The 19,514-nt window shown below is 40.3% G+C and overlaps 1 protein-coding gene across 1 annotated transcript; it reads left to right on the top strand.

The window, feature by feature from the left end:
• The first annotated feature begins 1,713 nt into the window (after window positions 1–1,713).
• On the top strand, window positions 1,714–18,563 carry alpi.1 (alkaline phosphatase, intestinal, tandem duplicate 1). The gene is made up of 11 exons (XM_022193331.2): window positions 1,714–2,101; window positions 2,785–2,910; window positions 6,842–6,957; window positions 10,641–10,815; window positions 12,546–12,718; window positions 13,480–13,614; window positions 13,709–13,784; window positions 14,825–14,959; window positions 15,428–15,619; window positions 15,988–16,104; window positions 17,286–18,563. Exons 1-11 carry the CDS (start codon window positions 2,008–2,010, stop codon window positions 17,558–17,560), a joined length of 1,614 nt encoding a protein of 537 aa, XP_022049023.2. The 5' UTR covers window positions 1,714–2,007; the 3' UTR covers window positions 17,561–18,563.
• Window positions 18,564–19,514: the final 951 nt, after the last annotated feature.

Raw genomic sequence — 19,514 nt, 5'->3', positions numbered from 1 at the left:
TCAACAAGAAGACAAAAGCAGCCAAATACAAAGCAAAAAGATACTGTAGCACTTTGCAGACTTCTCATTTCCCAGTAAAATCCCTACCATTTGAAACTGACATATGACACCTACATGAAGCACTAGGTGTTGAAAATTTTAACTCAGTATAAACCCTCATTATGATTATTCTTCAGCAGGATGGATCATGTACATTTTTGACAGGAAATGAGAGAGGAAATGTGTTCATGCACTGCACATGATGAAGATAAGCTCCCCCACTGCACAGTTTCCACTGATCCATGATCTCAATAGTGTACACATGTCGCCATCTGCTACACTATAAATATCACATATACACTCACTCAAACCAGAAATCAGGTTAAGCAGTCAGTAGTGTTTCACAAAACATGATTGTCAAACATTCTATTGCATGGAGGATTGCATGTTTTTATGCATGATAATGAGAAACATTATGATCTTCTAAGACCGGATCATTGGTGTGGCTTTAATTTAGAGATAGAATCTTGCATATCAAAGATATTCATTCTATTACTGAAATGTATGAGAAGATTCCATTGCAGTTGGTGTTGTTGTTGTGCTTTGTTTTGTTTGCATTGTCTTCTAAGCTCCCCGGAGTTCACTGTTTCCACAATCATTCAAGTCTGCCATATAATTAGCCAACAAAAGTGCCTAAGCACCTTTCGGTGGATGGATGATCCATGCTGAGATCGAAAACAGCCACCAGGTGTTTGCACTTGTCTTGCAGGAGACTAATTTGACTTTCCCAACAAAAGTGCGACTTTCTCTCAGGGGTAAGCCCATAACAAATGAACAGACAGACAGGCCTGCACAAGTTTCTCTGCTCTCGCACGTTGCCGCTGGTATTTCCAGTCTACGTGGTGTGGGCCACATCATGTGAGGCCTTTTTACCCAGATTGCTATTATGATTTTATTGCACTCTTGATTAGGCACATGTGACTAACTGCAAACCCCTGTTGGCAATGGGCGAGCGGTTGGCAGAAAACCGAGGTCATCCGGAGCTCTGAAATGTAACAAGATTCTGCCTCGTGGGTTCACAAGGCGAGAGTCGTTCACTCTCGAATTTGATTCTTCTGACCGTGTGGAACAAAGTTGGCCCAATTCACCTCATTTCACACATTAACTGTTGTGCCTGCATAGGGGAGAGAAGACATTTTCATTCTGCAGGCGGGCTCCACTACCTCACAGAAGAAAAATGCTAACCCTACTTCACTTCCCACGGAAAAACCAGCCAAGTTGACTTGGTAAGAGAAGGAAAATATTGGGGTCTTTAAAATGCAAAAAATCAGAGGAGGAGGGGGAAATGGAAATATACTATTTTCCTTACATAAAAAGCAGAGCACATCAAAACTCAATCATGATATTTTCAAGAATAGGTTGGACTGTGTTCCCTTTCTTCCCCTGGACTGTTTTTCCAGGCAATGGGGGAGAGAAATGGAAAGAGACACAGTTATGATTTGTATCATGATGAATGCCAACACAAATTGGGTAGCCATTTTTTTCTCTCTCTGTTAGAGGGACTGCTGCAGAAAAAGACCCATTAGACATTTACCACATCAAAGAACCATTCAAATCTCTATCATGCACAGAGCGGGGAGCCAAGGAAAGGAGGGAGAGCAAAATTAATGCAACCTTTTAAAAAAAAATTTTAAAAAAAAAGGGGGCTGGTGCGTTTTCAGGAATCAAAGTGAGTAGAGGGGCTGTGATGCTCCACAGCTCTTGTGTGGTCCCAGCTTCTCTTTTTCTGTCTCTCTCCTGGCTCTTCCTCTTTCTCTCACAGTCTCTCTTCCCCCCTTTGTGGCTCTAAGCCTATGAGCTGGCGTGGGCCCTTCCTTACTACACACCCAGCGGGGCTTTATAAAGGCAGGGCCGGAGGTCTCAGCAGCCACACACACTCTCTGCCTGTGCCTCTGCCTTTTGGTCTGGGTGCTGCTCTGAAAGCCGGCTGTGTCAACTGCTCCAGGCTGCAGGTCGCGTGGATTAGAGATGCTGACACCACATTACGGGGCCCCCAATCTTCTCCTTATCCTTCTTGGCTCCACGCTCGTGGCTGTGGGCCAGGCCGCGATGGACAGCCAAGGTGAGGAGGCGACAGAGTTATTATTGTAGCATGAGGTCGGGGTATTAGTAGCGCTGTGGGCAGGCAAATAGACGCACAGGGAGACTCAAGCAGGTAACCTCAACCTGGGAAAGGATGAGTGAGTGACGAGAGAATATATTTAAAGAACTTAAAATGTGCTGGTGCATGAATACAAACTCAGATGTGTGGGTGTAGTGGGGAGTCTGTTAGTGTAGATGAACAAAACTTTGTGTTAGTATATTTTTGCCTGTGTCTACCTGTTTGTGTAAACTGTGGGATGGACTGTTTGTCTTTCCGTTGTTTTGGTGTGTGGTTGGAGGAATGTTCCTTGTTGACTTCCTTTGCTGTGAGCCTCTCAGTGGACATGAACAGACAGAAACCACAGTGTCTTCTTAGCCGTTTCTGTCATTTTGACACCTCCTGAGGAACCCCTCATCATGTTTATCCCAAGGCGAATTATACATCAAAATGTCAGGGAAAAGCAAAGACAGATGTGTGTGTGCAGTAACTAAAACACTGGAATTCATATGAAGCTTCTCTTTTGTGGAACTTGACTCTGTTCACACACGCACATATTAAGCTATCAATATCACATGCCTTATTCTCTGAGATTTGGTGCATTCACACTCCCCCCATCTCATTCTTCATCTCATTCTCTGTCTATGTGTGTCTGCATGGAGCAGTGCTGTACGAACTGGAGAAAGAGCCAGCCTACTGGGATGCACAGGCAAGGGCAACACTGGATGCTGCACTAAAACTCCGACCTCGGGATCACCAGGCCAAGAACATGATCCTGTTCCTTGGTGACGGTAGGTTCATGCTGTCGTTATAAAATCCATTCGAGCGAACATTCAGTACTGGCATAGTTGTGGTTGAGGTTTGTGCAAGAACGGTGTTGAATTACTCCTTACTGACCAATAAAGATTGTACAGTGCACAGATGTGTCTGTATTTGCAGGGACTGATGAGCAAGTGGTTGAACACTAAGACAGTTTGGTTAATTTGCTCAAATTTTGTAAAAGTGACTCTGTGTTTGTGTGGACTTGACAAGCAAATGTTTGAAGTTGTGGGAGTATTGACTGAAGAAGTAAGGCAGACAGACCGTTGCATAAATCACTTAGCGAGGTGGACAGTTGGACATACAAGGTATGTGACACTAGACTCATGACTGCTGGACTTTGTGTCTTTTCTCCTATCAGTTGTCAACATTGTTTTTTCAGAAGGCATGAAGATGGTTTTTCTCTAATTAATCAAGCTGAAGACTAAAACTGAGCAAGAGTGAATAGTGGACTTACATTTATCTGGTGCCAAGAAACATGACTCCAAAGAAATGTTTCAAATCATTGACTGCCACAAAGTGTATGGTACAATTCAGCTTGCCAGAGGAACAGGGAACTAAAGTGTAAACATGAACCAAATTTAAATGTATTCCAATGAGTGCTGGGTTTTTGGAGTAGGTCTACAATGGACAACGTTTTTCACAGGCACAATATTTAGGTATCAAGAATCATACAAATGAGAGGCTGCTCTCTCTAAATCACAGCCACCCAGATTTTGAGTTTGACTGAGTCTTTAAGCAGGCACTGTAATGACAGGCGCAGCTTCATTGGAGCAAAGCGGTATGGTACTGGTCCAATCAGGAGGCAGGATGGAGGAGGAGCTGTCGAAACAAGAGGCTGAAAAGGATCCAAGAGCAGGAACCAGTCCAGGACAGGGGCTTGCACATACAAATTTACATATGGCACCAGGACTAGGTTAATCACAACAAAAGGAGGCTTCTATTCTGCGGCTTAACTACAGTGACTTGAAACTATGCACTGCATGTTATGCATTTAAAAAGTGGATTGACAGTTTATCCTTTAATGCAAGGACAACGGGTGGTTAGTGACACCGTATTGTATAGCATCTTGTTCATTTTAGCACTGAAAAGGACTCTGCAATTAGTTTATAATGTTGTGCTGATGTTAAAATATCAACAATGACAATGACACTGTTTTTCTATGATTTATTTAAGAAGTGGAGATATAACCAGTTCTGTCTCTAAAAAGATATTTAATAACATGAATTTTTTAAATGAACGTATACTGCATGAAAATTATAGAGGACAATGTTGTAATTGCCAGTTTTACCTTGTATTTGACCCACTGTTCCAACGGCTGATCCCAGACACAATGTTACAGAACCGTGTTTATGTGGCTTATTGCAGCATGATGGCATTGCCGCTGGATTACAGGTATAGTTCAAAATTAGCCTAGCCGTGCTAGACCCATGCTCTGAAGACGCAAGGGTCTAGGCACGCTCGACAGGGAGGGAGGCGGGCTAAAAGGTTGTCTATCAAATCACTCTGCAGCAATTGGGTAGGTATACAACCAATCAACGCAACGAATAGGCTCCGAGAGCGCCGGAAATCAGAGGATACGGTAGTTCGGTGAAGCCTTATTTATACAGTCAATGGGTGAAGCTCAAGTATATTACAGACATGTTAACAGAAAGATTATTCAGAGTCAGTGCTAATGGAGCTCAACGACTGTTGTCGTTTTTGTTGTCGACCCTGGCAGAGAATTAAATTCGTTGCCGTGGGTTGTCTAGCGCAGCTAGGCTAGTTGTTTCCGGTTGTTTCTGTCAGAATCGTCGCGCCTCTGTCGTCACTTAGTTACTCCCGGCTTCTGACTCTACACTTCATAGTGATTCGTCCGGCCGGTTTTAGGAGCATCCAACCTCGAGCCTTATGGAGGGTAACTAGACCCACCCTGGCAGAGAATTAAATTCGTTGCCGTGGGTTGTCTAGCGCGACTAGGCTAGTTCAGAATGGCATTTTATGACAAAAACTTTCATAAATTTGGAAAAACATCCATTTTGTGTATTTGTTAATACACTATGTAAAGGCCAAAAGCAATGCAATTGTAGACTTAACCTGCATCATATAGGTGTGGTGAGGTATGTTGCAGTGCTTGGAAAATAAAACATGCATTTAAGGGTTAAAAAATTATCTTGTAAGCAACGCCACATTTACGCTCAGCATTGCTCACCCAAAATGCATTGTATTTCTCCTTCACCAGTGTGTTAAATGCATTTTCTTCCTCAAAAAACATTTACAAAGCTATTTTTTGTAGATGTTTTATATAGTGTATTGTTTGCACCCTTGCTTTCTTGTTAGCAGTCTTCTTTTCCACTGCCCTTGTTGGCACAATTCTACGATTGTTGGCACCATTAACTGCCGATTAGCTGAGTGCAGTATAGTGTGTGTATAGTGTGAAACCATCTGCATGATTAGAGTCCTGGCAACAATCACATGCCTATTCATGCACTGCATGTTCAGTACTTTGTACCTTTAACATCTTGAGATGCTCAATGTGCTCTCCTTTAGTGGTATAATCTGGCACTTCAGTGCACAAGGCCGACTACTGCCAGTCGGGGAAAGTTTCCATCTGGATTAGATTTGATTGGAAAATTCTTCACATTAATTGTCACTTGTGTGGTACGCTCACAGCTCGCAAGGCATTGATTTAATTTATGTAAGGGAAGCTGTTTAAAGGCATAAAAGATTTAAGAATGTTTTTTTCTCTTCTTACTACTACAGTGTCTGGTTTAAATCAAACCTACTTACTCACATTTCAGGGTGGTCGGGGCTGAGTTTTCTTTGTGCGTCTCTCCTCCTGCCTTGCTTTGCCCAGAGCCTCAGTTTAATGACTGTGACTCTTAAGGGAGAGGTAAAAACATCAATGAGTTTCTTCAGCTTGGATTTTTAAATGTCAGAGGCAAAATCCAAAAAAAAAAAAAAAGAGAAAAGAAAAAAATAGGACAACACAGAGCAGAGGAGAAAACAGGTTCTTTAGCTGTTTTAGGAAAAGTCATCAAAAAGAAACACTGTGTTTGCATCAGGTTCATGTATGCTGAAATGTTAAATAGTCAACCATTAGTATCTGAATTGGTACCTGGAAGAGTCAGTTTTGATCCAGGTGATAATTTAACCCTTTGATGCCTAAATTTATTTACAATTAAATTTAAAAAAAACATTTTTTGTGTGTGTTTTTGCTTTCCAGTTGATGCTACAATAAGTGGAGATTGTTAATTTGTCTATTACACACACAACATAGATACACAGATACATAGATATATACGAAAAAGTTGTTCTCTTACAAAACCCCTTCTTTAAAGGTCCCATATTGTGTCCTGTTCAGCCTATTAACTAAAGTGCCTTTCAATTTTTCAGCTCAAAATACTACAGAGATGATTAATTTCACCATTATTGTATAATCACTGGTTTTAGTTCTGCTATAAATTAGCATTTTTAGTGTCTGTAGCTTTAAAAACAATTGATCTGCTGCTGTCTATGCCCCCTTGAGGAAGAGTTCTGCTGTAGTAAAATGCAGTATATGTGAGCACGGAGAGCAGAAGAGAAGTGGCTTGAGGAATGGCAGAACTAAACCTTCGTATCTTTACACTTTTTCACTTTGCATCTCCAAGTTTGTGACAACCGCAAAAGACAATAAAAATGGGACCTTGAAATGCTCCATTCATTTGTGGGTTCAGCTGATGTTAATAGTCTTCACATGCTTTGACTTTGCTTACTCATATTTCACTTCATAGTTTCCAGCATCTTCAGTGGGGCCTGCATTCCATTGGGAGAACTATGACTTTAATACATGATTTATTATGTCCACAGACAGAGATGACTAGTCTAAAAAAAATAAAGGTGTACCATACCAGTGGCCTTCACTTGTCAATCATTGTCTCGTAGGAATGGGCGTGTCCACAGTGTCAGCAGCTCGAATCCTGCGAGGTCAGATGGAGGGTGGGTCTGGGGAAGAAACCATGCTGGCCATGGACACCTTCCCATATGTGGCCCTGTCTAAGGTAACAACACAGCACTCTTAACCTTCACTAACAAATTATTATTATCTTTCTTGGAACACTAGAATATATATATTCATCTTTTGCAAGTAAATTTCTCAAATATTTTTGTTCTCTTGCTTGTTGCAGGTAACCATGTATTACAGCTTTAACTAATTATAGCCTTTCTACGGAGCCCCCTAGGGGACATCCTTCCTGTTGTACTTTTTCTCCTCCGCGTTTGTATTTTATTCCTTCGCGTTTGTGTTTTTTTCCTTCGCGTTGTACTTTCTCTCCTCCACGTTTGTGTTTTATCCCTCCGCGTTTATTTTTTAAGGAACACTTTTGTCATTTTTGCCCTCCGCCTTTATTTTTTAAGGAACACTTTTGTCATTTTTGCTGTTGACAAGTTGTTTTTCAAAGACAGAGTTCGCGTTCAAAGTCGAACTCCGCGTTCAAAGTCGAACTCCGCGTTTAAAAACGAACTCCGCGTTCAAAGTCGAACTCCGTCTTGGGCCCGAGCAGTGTCACTCAGTCAGTCTGTTGAGCGTGCAGCAGGGGAGTCAGAGGACGGATTCCTACGGTACTACTTCCTGTCCAAACTTAGTTTGGAGGTTTGCTTTGCCTGGCACACCGGCTGATCATCACCTTGGGACATTACACGCCAAACGGTAAATAATTATTTTAATGAATACCACTGTGCTTCGTCTATTGTTCTGAACTCTGCTGATCTCAAGTCACATTAGCCCTTTCTGTATTTATCGCAGTTGGACTGCTTCGGTTTGCACGCTGGCATGAAGCTAAAAGGAGCGCTCGTTTTTGTCAACGTTTCTACTGACCAAACCGCGACTGTTTCTCTGAATGTATAAAAAGCGCACCGTCCCGCGCGGTCCCACTGAACAAAAACGAGCGCTCCTTTTAGCTTCATGCTGGCGTGCAAACCGAAGCAGTCCAACTGCGATAAATACAGAAAGGGCTAATGTGACTTGAGATCAGCAGAGTTCAGAACAATAGACGAAGCACTGCGGTATTCATTAAAATAATTATTTACCGTTTGGCGTGTAATGTCCCAAGGTGATGATCAGCCGGTGTGCCAGGCAAAGCAAACCTCCAAACTAAGTTTGGACAGGAAGTAGTACCGTAGGAATCCGTCCTTTGACTCCCCTGCTGCATGCTCAACAGACTGACTGAGTGACACTGCTCGGGCCCAAGACGGAGTTCGACTTTGAACACGGAGTTCGTTTTTAAACGCGGAGTTCGACTTTGAACGTGAACTCTGTCTTTGAAAAACAACTTGTCAACAGCAAAAATGACAAAAGTGTTCCTTAAAAAATAAAGGCGGAGGGCAAAAATGACAAAAGTGTTCCTTAAAAAATAAACGCGGAGGGATAAAACACAAACGCGGAGGAGAGAAAGTACAACGCGAAGGAAAAAACACAAACGCAAAGGAATAAAATACAAACGCGGAGGAGAAAAAGTACAACAGGAAGGGATATAACACAAACAGGAAGGATGTCCCCTAGGGGGCTCCGTACCTTTCACTAGTGCGTTACCTTAAAATATTGTACTGATATTTGTAAAATTGGGAAAAAAGGAGAATTTTAAACATATTGATTTTTTGAAATACATTACAGCTAAGAAATGGAAATAGGTCAAAGCAATTCTTCAATTGTGTGTGTGTGTTTGTCTGTGTTTAGCGTGTGAGAGAGGACAAGAAAGTGAGAGACAGAAACCAATACCAAATGCTGAGTGATCACCAAACAAGGATTTATGTGCACAACTGTATATAGATCTTTCAATGTACCTGTGGTTGCTTGGTAAATCATTACATTGTGACTTATAAAGGAAAAAGCAGTGAAAACTGAAGGACAAAATTAGAGAAAGATGCACTGTAAATGAATCCTCTAAAGATGGGTCAAGGCATATGCTTCCCTTAACTTGCCATATCTTTTTGTACACTATCTCCCTGCAGCTTCATTTATTAAACTTTTTAAAGTATTTTGTTGAAGTCAAGACTTTTTATGAAAATCCTGACAGTGAGGTAGAGGCAGTGAATGCAGATTTAAAGTCAGATTTAGCATCCTGAATCCTGTAATCCATAAATGATTGTAATTAAGTATAATTGAAGGGTCTTTCTTGTCTCAAACTGTAATCCAAAAAGGAGTTCACATTGACTTTTTTCAAGAAAAAAATTACATAACATTTTCTAGTTGTAGATTCCAGGAAGATCCGCTGCCCAAGTGGCAGATCAACAAGCATCATTAAGCAATTCTATTTAGGAGAAGGGGAATGTTGGCTTAATTATAGTACCAGTCAAAAGTTTGGACAGATCTTCTCAATTAATGTTTTTTCTTGATTTTCATGACCATTTACATTATAGATTCTCACTGAAGGCATCAAAACTATGAATGAACAGATATGGAATTATATAGTAAACAAAAAAGTGTGAAATAAGTCAAAACATGTTTTGTATTTTAGATTCTTCAAAGTAGCCACCCTTTGCTTTAATTACTGCTTTAAACTCTTGGCATTTTCTCGATGAGCTTTATGAGGTAGTCACCGGAAATTATTTTCCAACAGTCTTGAAGGAGTTCCCAGAGATGCTGAGCACTTGTTGGCAATTTTTCCTTTGCTCTGTGGTCCATCTCATCCCAAACCATCTGAACTGGATTTAGGTCAGGTGACTGTAGGTCATCTGATGCAGCACTCCATCACTCTCCTTCTTGGTCAAAGAGTCCTTACACAACCTGGAGGTATGTTTGGGTCAGTGTTCTGTTGAAAAATAAATGAGGATCCAACTAAACGCAAACTGGATGGGATAGCATGTCGTTGCAGGATGCTGTGGTAGCCATGCTGGTTCAGTGTGCCTTCAATGTTGAATAAATCCTCATCAGTGTCACCGCGAAAGCACTCCACACCAGCACACCTCCTCCTCCATGCTTCACGGTGGGAACCATGCATGAAGAGACCAACCGTTCACCTTTTCTGCGTCACACAAAGACATAGCAGGTGGAACCAAAGATCTCACATTTGGATTCATCAGACCAAAGCACAGAGTTCCACTGGTCTAATGTCCATTTCTTCTGTTCTTAAAGTAATGATGGACTGTTGTTTCTATTTATGTAGCTGATTGGTTCTTGGCACAACATGGATTCTAGCAGTAGTCAGATATGGCTGTCAACTGCATACCAATCTGACTTCTGCACAACACAACTGATGGTCCCAACTTCATTAAGAATGCAAGAAATTCCACAAATTAACCTTGACGAGGCACACCTGTGAAGTGAAAACCATTTCAGGGGACGACCTCATGAAGCTCTTGGAGAGAATGCCATGAGTGTGTGAAGCAGTAATCAAAGCAAAGGGTGGCTACTTTGAAGAATCTAAAATATGAAACATGTTTTGACTTATTTCACACTTTTTCGTTTACTACATAATTCAGTATGTGTTGATTCAAAATTTTTATTCCTTCCGTGACAATCTACAATCTAAATAGGCATGAAGATCAAACAAAAAAAAACATTAAATGAGAAGGCATGTCCAAACTTTTGACTGGTGGTGTATGTGTGTGTGTGTTTATATATGTATATAATATATAAATAAATATAATATTTTTTTTGCAAACAGTTAAAGGTTTTAAATACTTTCTGAGTCCACTGCATATTTATTTGCTTTTCTGTCTTTCTGTCTGTGTTTCTACTCCACAGACCTACAGTGTGGATAAGCAGGTAGCAGACAGCGCTAGCACAGCTACAGCCTACCACTGTGGGGTTAAGGCCAACGCTAAGACAGTAGGACTCAGTGCTAACGCCGTGGCCTATGAGTGTAACACCACCTTTGGTAATGAGGTCTACTCAGTACTCCAGCGTGCTAAAGCACAAGGTAAAGACACTATGTGACTTGTAGTGTATGACATGTAGCTATGTGATAGAAAGGCCAACCAGTTTGGATTATATTCTTATCTCCAGATATGCAATAACTGTATCTACCCTGAAATATAATATGAGGAATAAAACAATTATCTGATAAGCTAATGTCCTGTTACTCAATTGTCAGAAGTTATCGTTCAATGTTCAGAATAAATATGATATCGGCAGTCCTTCATCCTGACCTGGTCTCAGTTTTGTGATTGTGGCCATTTCACAATCAGGAATTTCAAGTGAAGTTGCACAGTTGTGTCAATTATGTGGAAGTTGGTATGCATTAAGTGTAGCACATTGTGTTTTCCATAATGTAACCTTTTTATATGTTTGTGTTAATCAGGTGATTACATAGTAGAAGGCTACAGATGTAGCCGTTATCAAAATCTAGATTGTATTATGTTCAAGTATTGGAGTCTTTGCTTTTACCAAAAACACTTTTAAAAAAGTTTTACTGTATTCCCTTGGGGCTGCACAGTGATCGGTGGTCAGCTCTGTCGCCTTGCAGCTAGAAGATCCCTGGTTTGCGTCTCGGCCAGAGACTGGGATGTTTCTGCGTGGAGTTTGCATGTTATCCCTGTGCATGCGTGGGTTTTCTCTGGGTACTCCTCCCTCAGTCCAAAAACATGCTGAGGTTAACTGGTAATTCTAATTTGTCTGTAGGTGTGAGTGTGCTTGTTTGTTTCTCTGTGTAGCCCTGTGATAGACTGATGACCTGTCCAGAGTGTCCCCTGCCTTTGCCCTAAGTCAGCTGGGATAGACTCCAGCCCCCTGTTATCCTAATGAGGTTTAAGCAGTGTATAGAAAATGGATGGATGGGTGTATTACCTTAATACAATACAATAGAAAACAATGCATAAACTAAAACAGCAATTTTAAACAACTAAAAAGTCCATCAATAAAAGGGCAACACAGCCACAGAACTGACACACTAAGCAACTATAGAGTTTGATCAGTCACAATGATTACTTCAACTATGAGAAAAGGGGTGGAAAAGTAGAGAAATAAAGATAAATTCTGAAGTTCAGTCTCCAAAAAAGAGTCCAAAAGATCCCAGACAAGCCCCCATCAATGTTTAACCTATCTTGTGGTTGTTAAGTTGAGACCAACATCAAAGGTATTTATTTAAATAACTAATACCCCTACTTAACATCTAGGGGTTAAAGTGCAAAAGCTTAAGCAGCCATGAGATCATTATGAACTCCAGCAGCAAGAGTGTGGAGATAAATTCAAGCTACCAAAGGCATGTCTTTCATCTACGCCTTCTCAGATGTGAACACTTAAGCCCTGGTATCACCCAAAAACTTTTGCAATTCCATTGCAGGTCCAGTGAGGGTGCAGAGGGGTGCAACAATGAGTTCCTCCCTATTGTCAAGATGGGTGGTTCAACAAACCATTGGATTGAACCACATGGGATTGTTTGTTTCCCATTTAACACTTTTTAAAAAATGATCTTTCAGTAATTTAAAACATGCTTATATTGTCCAACCACTGAGATCCTCTATTACAATGAATTTACCCTAAACACAACCAAACAGAGAGGAAAAGTTTTTGTTTCTCTGCTAGTACAGCCAGCAATTCCAGGGTAGTGACAAATGCAATTTCTGGTTGCTCATGTTGGAGGACTTCTTCACACTGCATTTATGATCCACTGTTATAGCTCTAATTTGGGTGTGTTTCTTTGTTGTTCAGGTAAATCAGTTGGCATAGTGACAACAACACGTGTCCAGCATGCCTCCCCAGCTGCGTCCTATGCTCACTCGGTCAGCCGCACCTGGTACAGCGATGCAGATCTTCCTTCCAGTGCACGCCAACAAGGTTGCGTCGACATTGCCACTCAGATGGTCACCAATGTGGATATTGATGTATGAACGAACAATTCTGTTTCAGTCATTAAGAAGCTTTGATCCGTTTTATTGGTTTATTAGACTTTTTAAAAAAAACATTTAACCTGACTACAGAACTGACAGACAAGGTGTAGGGAGGGGATAATAAAAATCATTACGACTCTTTGCATTTACAGGAGATTGACATTATTGTAGGTGGTGTCGTCTGTGACTTCAGATGCATGCTAATCAAGTTCAGTCACATACGTTTTACTGATGGTTTCTCACAGTGCTGTAATTTCTGACTAAATGTTGATGCACACTTTGTTTTCATGCGACATTGTGAAATCATATTACTCCTGAATAATTTGTCTCTTGGGATGCACACTGCATCAAGGAAACATATCAAACATATCATGTAAAGCTGTAAGATACTAGGGATGAGCTCTCAAATCAGAGGACCAATAAACAACAATAACATAACCAATAATGGCATACTTTGCAGCTATGCTATACACAACAGACGAGTTGTATTTTTTTGTCTATAAAATCTCAACCCAGTTTTGAAGGTCACATACAAATGAGTATTGTGTACTTCCAACCATTTCCCATTTTGGTCTTCAGAACTCAGGTTCATACTGTTCCATTTTAGCCGATCCAATGAGAGAGTGATTTGCACTAGATGTAAGTTGATTACAAGTAAATATCAACAAACAAGCAGTATTGGAAAACCGCAATGTCAGGGTAGTACACTTCTTCCATTGATTCTAATGACTGTGTTCTTTCTCATGTCCTTAAAGGTAATCCTTGGAGGAGGAAGGATGTACATGACACCAAAAGGCACCCCTGACCCCGAGTACCCTACATCCACCTCTCGCAAGGGCGACCGCAAAGACAAGAGGAACCTCATTGACGTGTGGCTGAAGGCTAAACCTGTACGATTATTGAAAATTATTGTGAAATGGTTACCACTCACAGGAAAGCTGTTTACTACTCACAGTGTCATGTATCCTCTGGTTTGTGCTTCAGAACAAGAAATCGCACTATGTTTGGCACAGGAAGCAGTTTGATGAGATAAATGCCAAAACTACTGACCGTCTCATGGGTAGGTATACATATACGTGAGAAAAAAGCCACACTGCATATCTCGTTTTCCTGATAAGGATAGGAAAACATGAGAACTCCAGTAAACTCAGCTTTGATCTTTACAGTCATGAAAAATAGACTGTTATTGGGGGTAAATTGTAAATTCACAGTTGACTGGTGTTATCACTGCCTACGACAGTGATAAAAACAAATGGTTGCGTTTCTTGCTGTGATATATTTGATAATATACAGATTTCGCTGCCAGTATCACAGAGCTGTTATCATCTTGTTATCGTCTTGCCCACATACATAGCTTTATGTTAGAAATGGATGAGTACTATCTGAAATCTCTTCTAAGGTCTTATCGTCCGCATGTCTTCAATCAGTCCAATGGCATTTTGAAAGTGTTCATTGTCTTAACCCTGTTTGCAACTCTTTTAAAAATGAATTAAGATACCAGATTTTAGTCTGGGGCTGCACAGTGGAGTAGTGGTTAGCACTTTCGCCTTGCAACAAGAAGATCCCTGTTCTCCCTGTGCATGTGTGGGTTTTCTCTGGGTACTCCGGCTTCCTCCCACAGTCCAAAAATATGCTGAGGTTAATTGATTAGTCTAAATTGCCTGTAGGTGTGAATGTGAGTGTGATTGTGTGTTTGTATATGTAGCCCTGCGACAGACTGGTAACCTGTCCAGAGTGTCCCCTGCCTTCGCCCGACTCGGCTGGGATAGGCTCCAGCACCCCCCGCGACCCTAGTGAGGATAAAGCGGTGTATAGAGGATGGATGGATGGATTTTAGTCTGCGTGTGAAACTGATTTTATAATGGTATGCATGATCTTGAAAACAATGATGATTTTGTTGAGAATTCTAGCAAGACGTTGTAAAGATGACCAGTTAAGTATGTGGGATTTCTAATCGTAAAAGCATGACTTCTACTTGGCTTTTAGTCAACTAGTTACTTAGTTGTGCATGATCTTTCCTTCTGTATTTTAATACTGGCTGTTTAGACTTATCTTAAAATTGCTGTGTACATGAAAGCTCCCTTTTGTTTGCTGTTCCAGGTCTGTTTGAGCCCAAGGACATGAGATTTGAGGTTTTTCGGAATGACACTCGTGACCCATCTATTGTGGAGATGACAGAAAAGGCCATTCAAATCCTCAAGAAGAATCCCAAAGGATTTTTCCTGTTTGTAGAAGATGAGTACCATATAATAGTCCACTAATTGTTTTTTGTTTGTTTGTTTGTTTGTTTTAAAGTAATTTTTGGCCTTTTGCCTTAATTATACATGACAGTGGAGAGTAAGAGACCGGAAACATGGGTAGAAAAGTGGGGAGAATGACATGCAGTAAATGGCCGTGGGTCAAACCCATGACTGCTGCTTCGGGGCCTGTAGCCCCTGTTTATGGGCCACAATCCTCTATATTAAAATCTCAATAAGCATACTGTCATTAGCAATGTAAGAATGCACACTTGTTTGCATAGTAATTTGTATCGTAAGGGATGTTTATAACTCATGAAATTTGCTCAGAACTCTGGTATACCAAGATAAATTTGAAAGAATACGGGTCTATTGATTCGAAATTGTCTTTGTCGTCTCTTTTTTTCAAAGAAATATTGAATGTTTTGGGCCACATCTAAATGTCTTTTCTGTTATCTTCTGTTACGAGGGAGAATTGATCATGGCCACCATGATGGCATTGCCAAACTGGCACTGACTGAAACTGTGATGTTTGACCGGGCTATCCAGCGAGCAGCACAGCTCACCAGAGAATCTGATACACTGACTGTGGTCACTGCTGACCACTCTCATGTCTTCACCTTTGGTGGGAACACACCTCGTGGGAATCCCATCTTTGGTATGATTCAAAACACGAACACTTGATTGCAGTCCTGATTAAAATTAGCACTGACATCATATCCAAACTTGTGAAATTGACAATAAAATGGAACAAAAAGAGCAACAAAGACTAACAAATTGGATTTAGATGCACACTATATGTAGTAAATAGTCCACCTATCTAAAATACCTATGCTAGAATAAGAAATTAATACATGGAGAAGTACAATATACAGCATATTTAAGATTGTGGCTTTTTAACTTGTATGGTAAATGCTTTCATTTCTTTTGTCTCCAAGTATTTTTGAGTTTGTGTCCTCATATTCCTCTATGTAACAATACAGGACATTGTTACTCACCTCACCCTATGATTTGTTTGTCATTCAGGACTGGCACCGAAGAAAGCAGACGACAAAATGCCTTTCACCAGCATCCTCTATGCCAACGGCCCTGGTTATGTTCACATAAATGGAACCAGAGGGAACATCACAATGGTGGATTATTGTAAGTACAAACTAATGTCTTTCAGATGCAGCAGTCGTCTGTGTGATGTGTATATAGACAGTTTGAACTGATGTGGTTATGGCTGACTCATGCCTGTGTTTTTGTCTTGAAAGCAAAGATGAAATATGATGTTTATAACTTTCACGGTTCAGTCTTCTGTTTGGTCCTCTGCACAGGCCACAATGTGTATGTGTAACTGTAGTTTGAAAAGTTATTTGTATCTCTTTGTGGAACATCAGACTGCAGTGATTCAGCTCCTTCCTCTTGTTTAGTCATGGCATGAGTGTGTATACCTGAGGGTGGAAACACCTCTATCCAGGCATAAATTACCCTTTAGGACCCCCACAGATGTGTTTGTGGAATGGACTCGATTCAGTTTTGAAATCTGTAGTTGTGTCTCGAAAGAGCAAATTCAACCCATCTGGCGCCTTAAGTAAATATGTGAGGGATTTGTAGACACAAAAGTTTGTATCCATCTGGACAAATATGAAGCACTGCAAAAGTTGGCATCTACAATATATTCTTGTGAAGACTATGGAGCCCAAACAGTGTTGCAACATTTGTTTTAAGAGAAGTAGAGGTAAACAAGAGTGAAGGTTCCCAACAATATTTTTGAGACAATCAATTCACAATACAGCGAAATGACCACTTCTCTAGAAAACATCAAGGAGCACATCTTTCAAAATACTTGATCCTACTTGTCTTACAGCATTGTTTGTTTCACTCCAGAAAGGTCAGTCACTTGTTGCTGCAATTTTATCAAGAACTTTAATTACCTCCTGGATTGTGAAAATGTTGTAATTAAGTGTAATTAGGTAAATTACAGAAGATTTGCAAAACACCATTTTATGGGAAAAACAACCACAAAAACATCAATGAGGTGAGTGTAATCTCAGGGCTATCCAAAGACGCTCTCTGTAGTGGGAGGTATTAGTGCAATCTCCTGTCAAAGGCACTTAATGTCAGGGTGGAAAAGACAGGATTTTCTTTTTTGTAAAATAGTCATTTTTATAGCTCAGTGTCTCACAGAACCATTTCAAAGTAAAGTTGATCTAGACTGACTTTGAGGTGGCAACATGGTCTATAAAAGCGCTTGTTTTGTATCTACAGTCGATAATCCCAGCAGAGTGTTTTCTAAACAGTACTTAGTCACATTCTAAACTCTACATGCATCTCTTTAGATGATGAGGAGTACATGCAGCAGGCTGCCGTCCCACTGGATGCTGAAACACATGGTGGAGAGGATGTGGCCATCTATGCTAAAGGCCCAATGGCACACCTTTTCCACGGAGTGAAGGAGCAGAACTACGTGGCACACGTCATGGCCTACGCTGCCTGTTTGGAACCCTACACGAACTGCCCTCCTCACCCTCACAGCCACTCTTCAGCTGGGTGTGTGAACACACCTTTGAACCTCTTGTGTGGCCTGCTTGGCCTCCTCTGGCTGTTCAGATGACCCCTAAACAAACATATGTCAACGCAAACTTACACAATTACTTTGTATGCATGCAGCAGGAACAGACTATGCACTAAACACCCAGAGTGTACATCCACACAAATGCACTGTATGCACACAGGCTGGCAAATCAGAACGCAGGGATAAATATTCACACTACTGTATTTGTCAACAGAAAAAATATTCACATCACTCGATATCTAACCGTGCACACTTGTAACCTATCATGCATGTAAAATGCAGGCTTAAACATGCATGTGTTAACTCTTTTCAGGTGCATACTAACAAACAGCCAGGCACCAGGATAGTGAATATACAAATATGCAAAGATTAATCTTACATGTGCAAGCAGTTCTTCAAGAAACAACCCTTGCAAAGCCATTGACACCTGCAGCGTTTTATTCAAACAGTTTCTAACATACACATGCAACCTCACAGCTCACCCGCATTTACTACTCATTTCATTAGTTTAGATTTGCCTGTTCTCATTGCTTAAGTTTAATAAGACACTGTTAGTGCTTTGCAAGGAGCTGTAATTAACTAATTACACATTAATCTGAGGCCTTGCCCAGAATAACTTGAAACACACGAGCAGGCTGAGGGCTCACTGTTCAACCTTTGGACCTATGGGCAGGACACATAACTGTGCATGATTGTCACTGTCCACAAGGAATACATGACTCCATGATGGTTACAAAAACCTGAATTATGAGACATCCAAAGCTGCAACACAAGCAAACCTTTCAAGAACTCAGTAAGATGCTGTTCATCTTTCTGAGGCTTTCAGGAATAGAAAATACTGTATGTAGAATTTTTAATAAGTGTGTAGCGTGACCTCATTGGTTTTGACTTGTACATGTCTTACATTAGATTGTATGTCACTTGATACAGTACTATGTATTCTATTCAGACTGTAAATGAATGTATTTCATAAGTAAATTGTAAATGTATTTTTATACAGTTTTTTTCTGCAAATGTATAAGCATTAAAAAAGTCAGGTTTTCTTGGTGACTTCATTCTTCACTTCATTTAATCACAATTATTTTAAAGTAACACCTTATTTTATTAGCTATATGTCTCCATTTCTATTGATCAAAATACTGAAGAGGACATATTACAATTTTGTCTAATGTGAGCATTGCAAGTCAAGCATTAGGCCTCAAAATTAGTGCAATAATTTGACACAAGGTTTAAAGTAGTCAGCTCCTTTTAATGGTCGGTCAGAGTGCATCTTTGGATTGTTAAATACACATGGGAGATTTGTTAAGACATTTGTAAATATATAATGAAAATGTGCTAAATAAAATCAACAAATTTTCACATGAATGTGCGACAGCACAAAGGAATCAGGTAATGGTGGATGCCTTCAAAACAATATGTAAAAATAGAAGGAATAAAAATCATAGTGCAGACATAAAGTAAGGAAAAGTGAATTTACATCAGTTAATCACTTCACTGAACTCCGTAACACAGCTTACACAAGGATCAGAAAACCCTCCGAGTAGTAGAAAGCTGGCAATAGAATCTGAAATATCAGGCTTATTTTCTTATACTTTACTTTTACCTGATAAATGTTACTTTGACAATGGTTGAGTTTACTCCACTGAGTCTTTCACAACTCTTTTTTACTATTATTGTTATCTTTTGCTGTAATATATCTAAATGTCAATTACAAACAACAAAAAAGGCACTCAGAGTACTCTGCCAAGGCTGCTGAGGCGTTGTATGATTTTGACTTGGATAAGTCCAAATAAATCCGCAACGGTGGATTTTTAGTAGGATCGCAATCATGTAATTGTCAGCAGGCGGCAGATGTAGTGTTCATTTGTTATCATAGTATGGTGACGCCTTGCCCCTATCTTGCAATGATACGTAAATCTTTAACAAATCTGTGGACCCACATTATAAGCTGCATCACTTCCAAAATCTAGTCAGATGGCCCTTGTATCATGTT

This window comes from Acanthochromis polyacanthus, chromosome 4 (genome assembly GCF_021347895.1).
Source record: "Acanthochromis polyacanthus isolate Apoly-LR-REF ecotype Palm Island chromosome 4, KAUST_Apoly_ChrSc, whole genome shotgun sequence".
Taxonomy (NCBI): domain Eukaryota; kingdom Metazoa; phylum Chordata; class Actinopteri; family Pomacentridae; genus Acanthochromis; species Acanthochromis polyacanthus.
This window is presented reverse-complemented; position numbering and strand designations above follow the sequence as displayed.

Bases quoted from the DNA above. Each gene is read 5' to 3' on its own strand.
- alpi.1 (XM_022193331.2), top strand. From the start codon at position 2,008: ATGCTGACACCACATTACGGGGCCCCCAATCTTCTCCTTATCCTTCTT. The intron at 2,102-2,784 runs GTGAGGAGGCGA...TGCATGGAGCAG, and splicing joins GGCCGCGATGGACAGCCAAG to TGCTGTACGAACTGGAGAAA. The intron at 15,620-15,987 runs GTATGATTCAAA...TTTGTCATTCAG, and splicing joins TCGTGGGAATCCCATCTTTG to GACTGGCACCGAAGAAAGCA.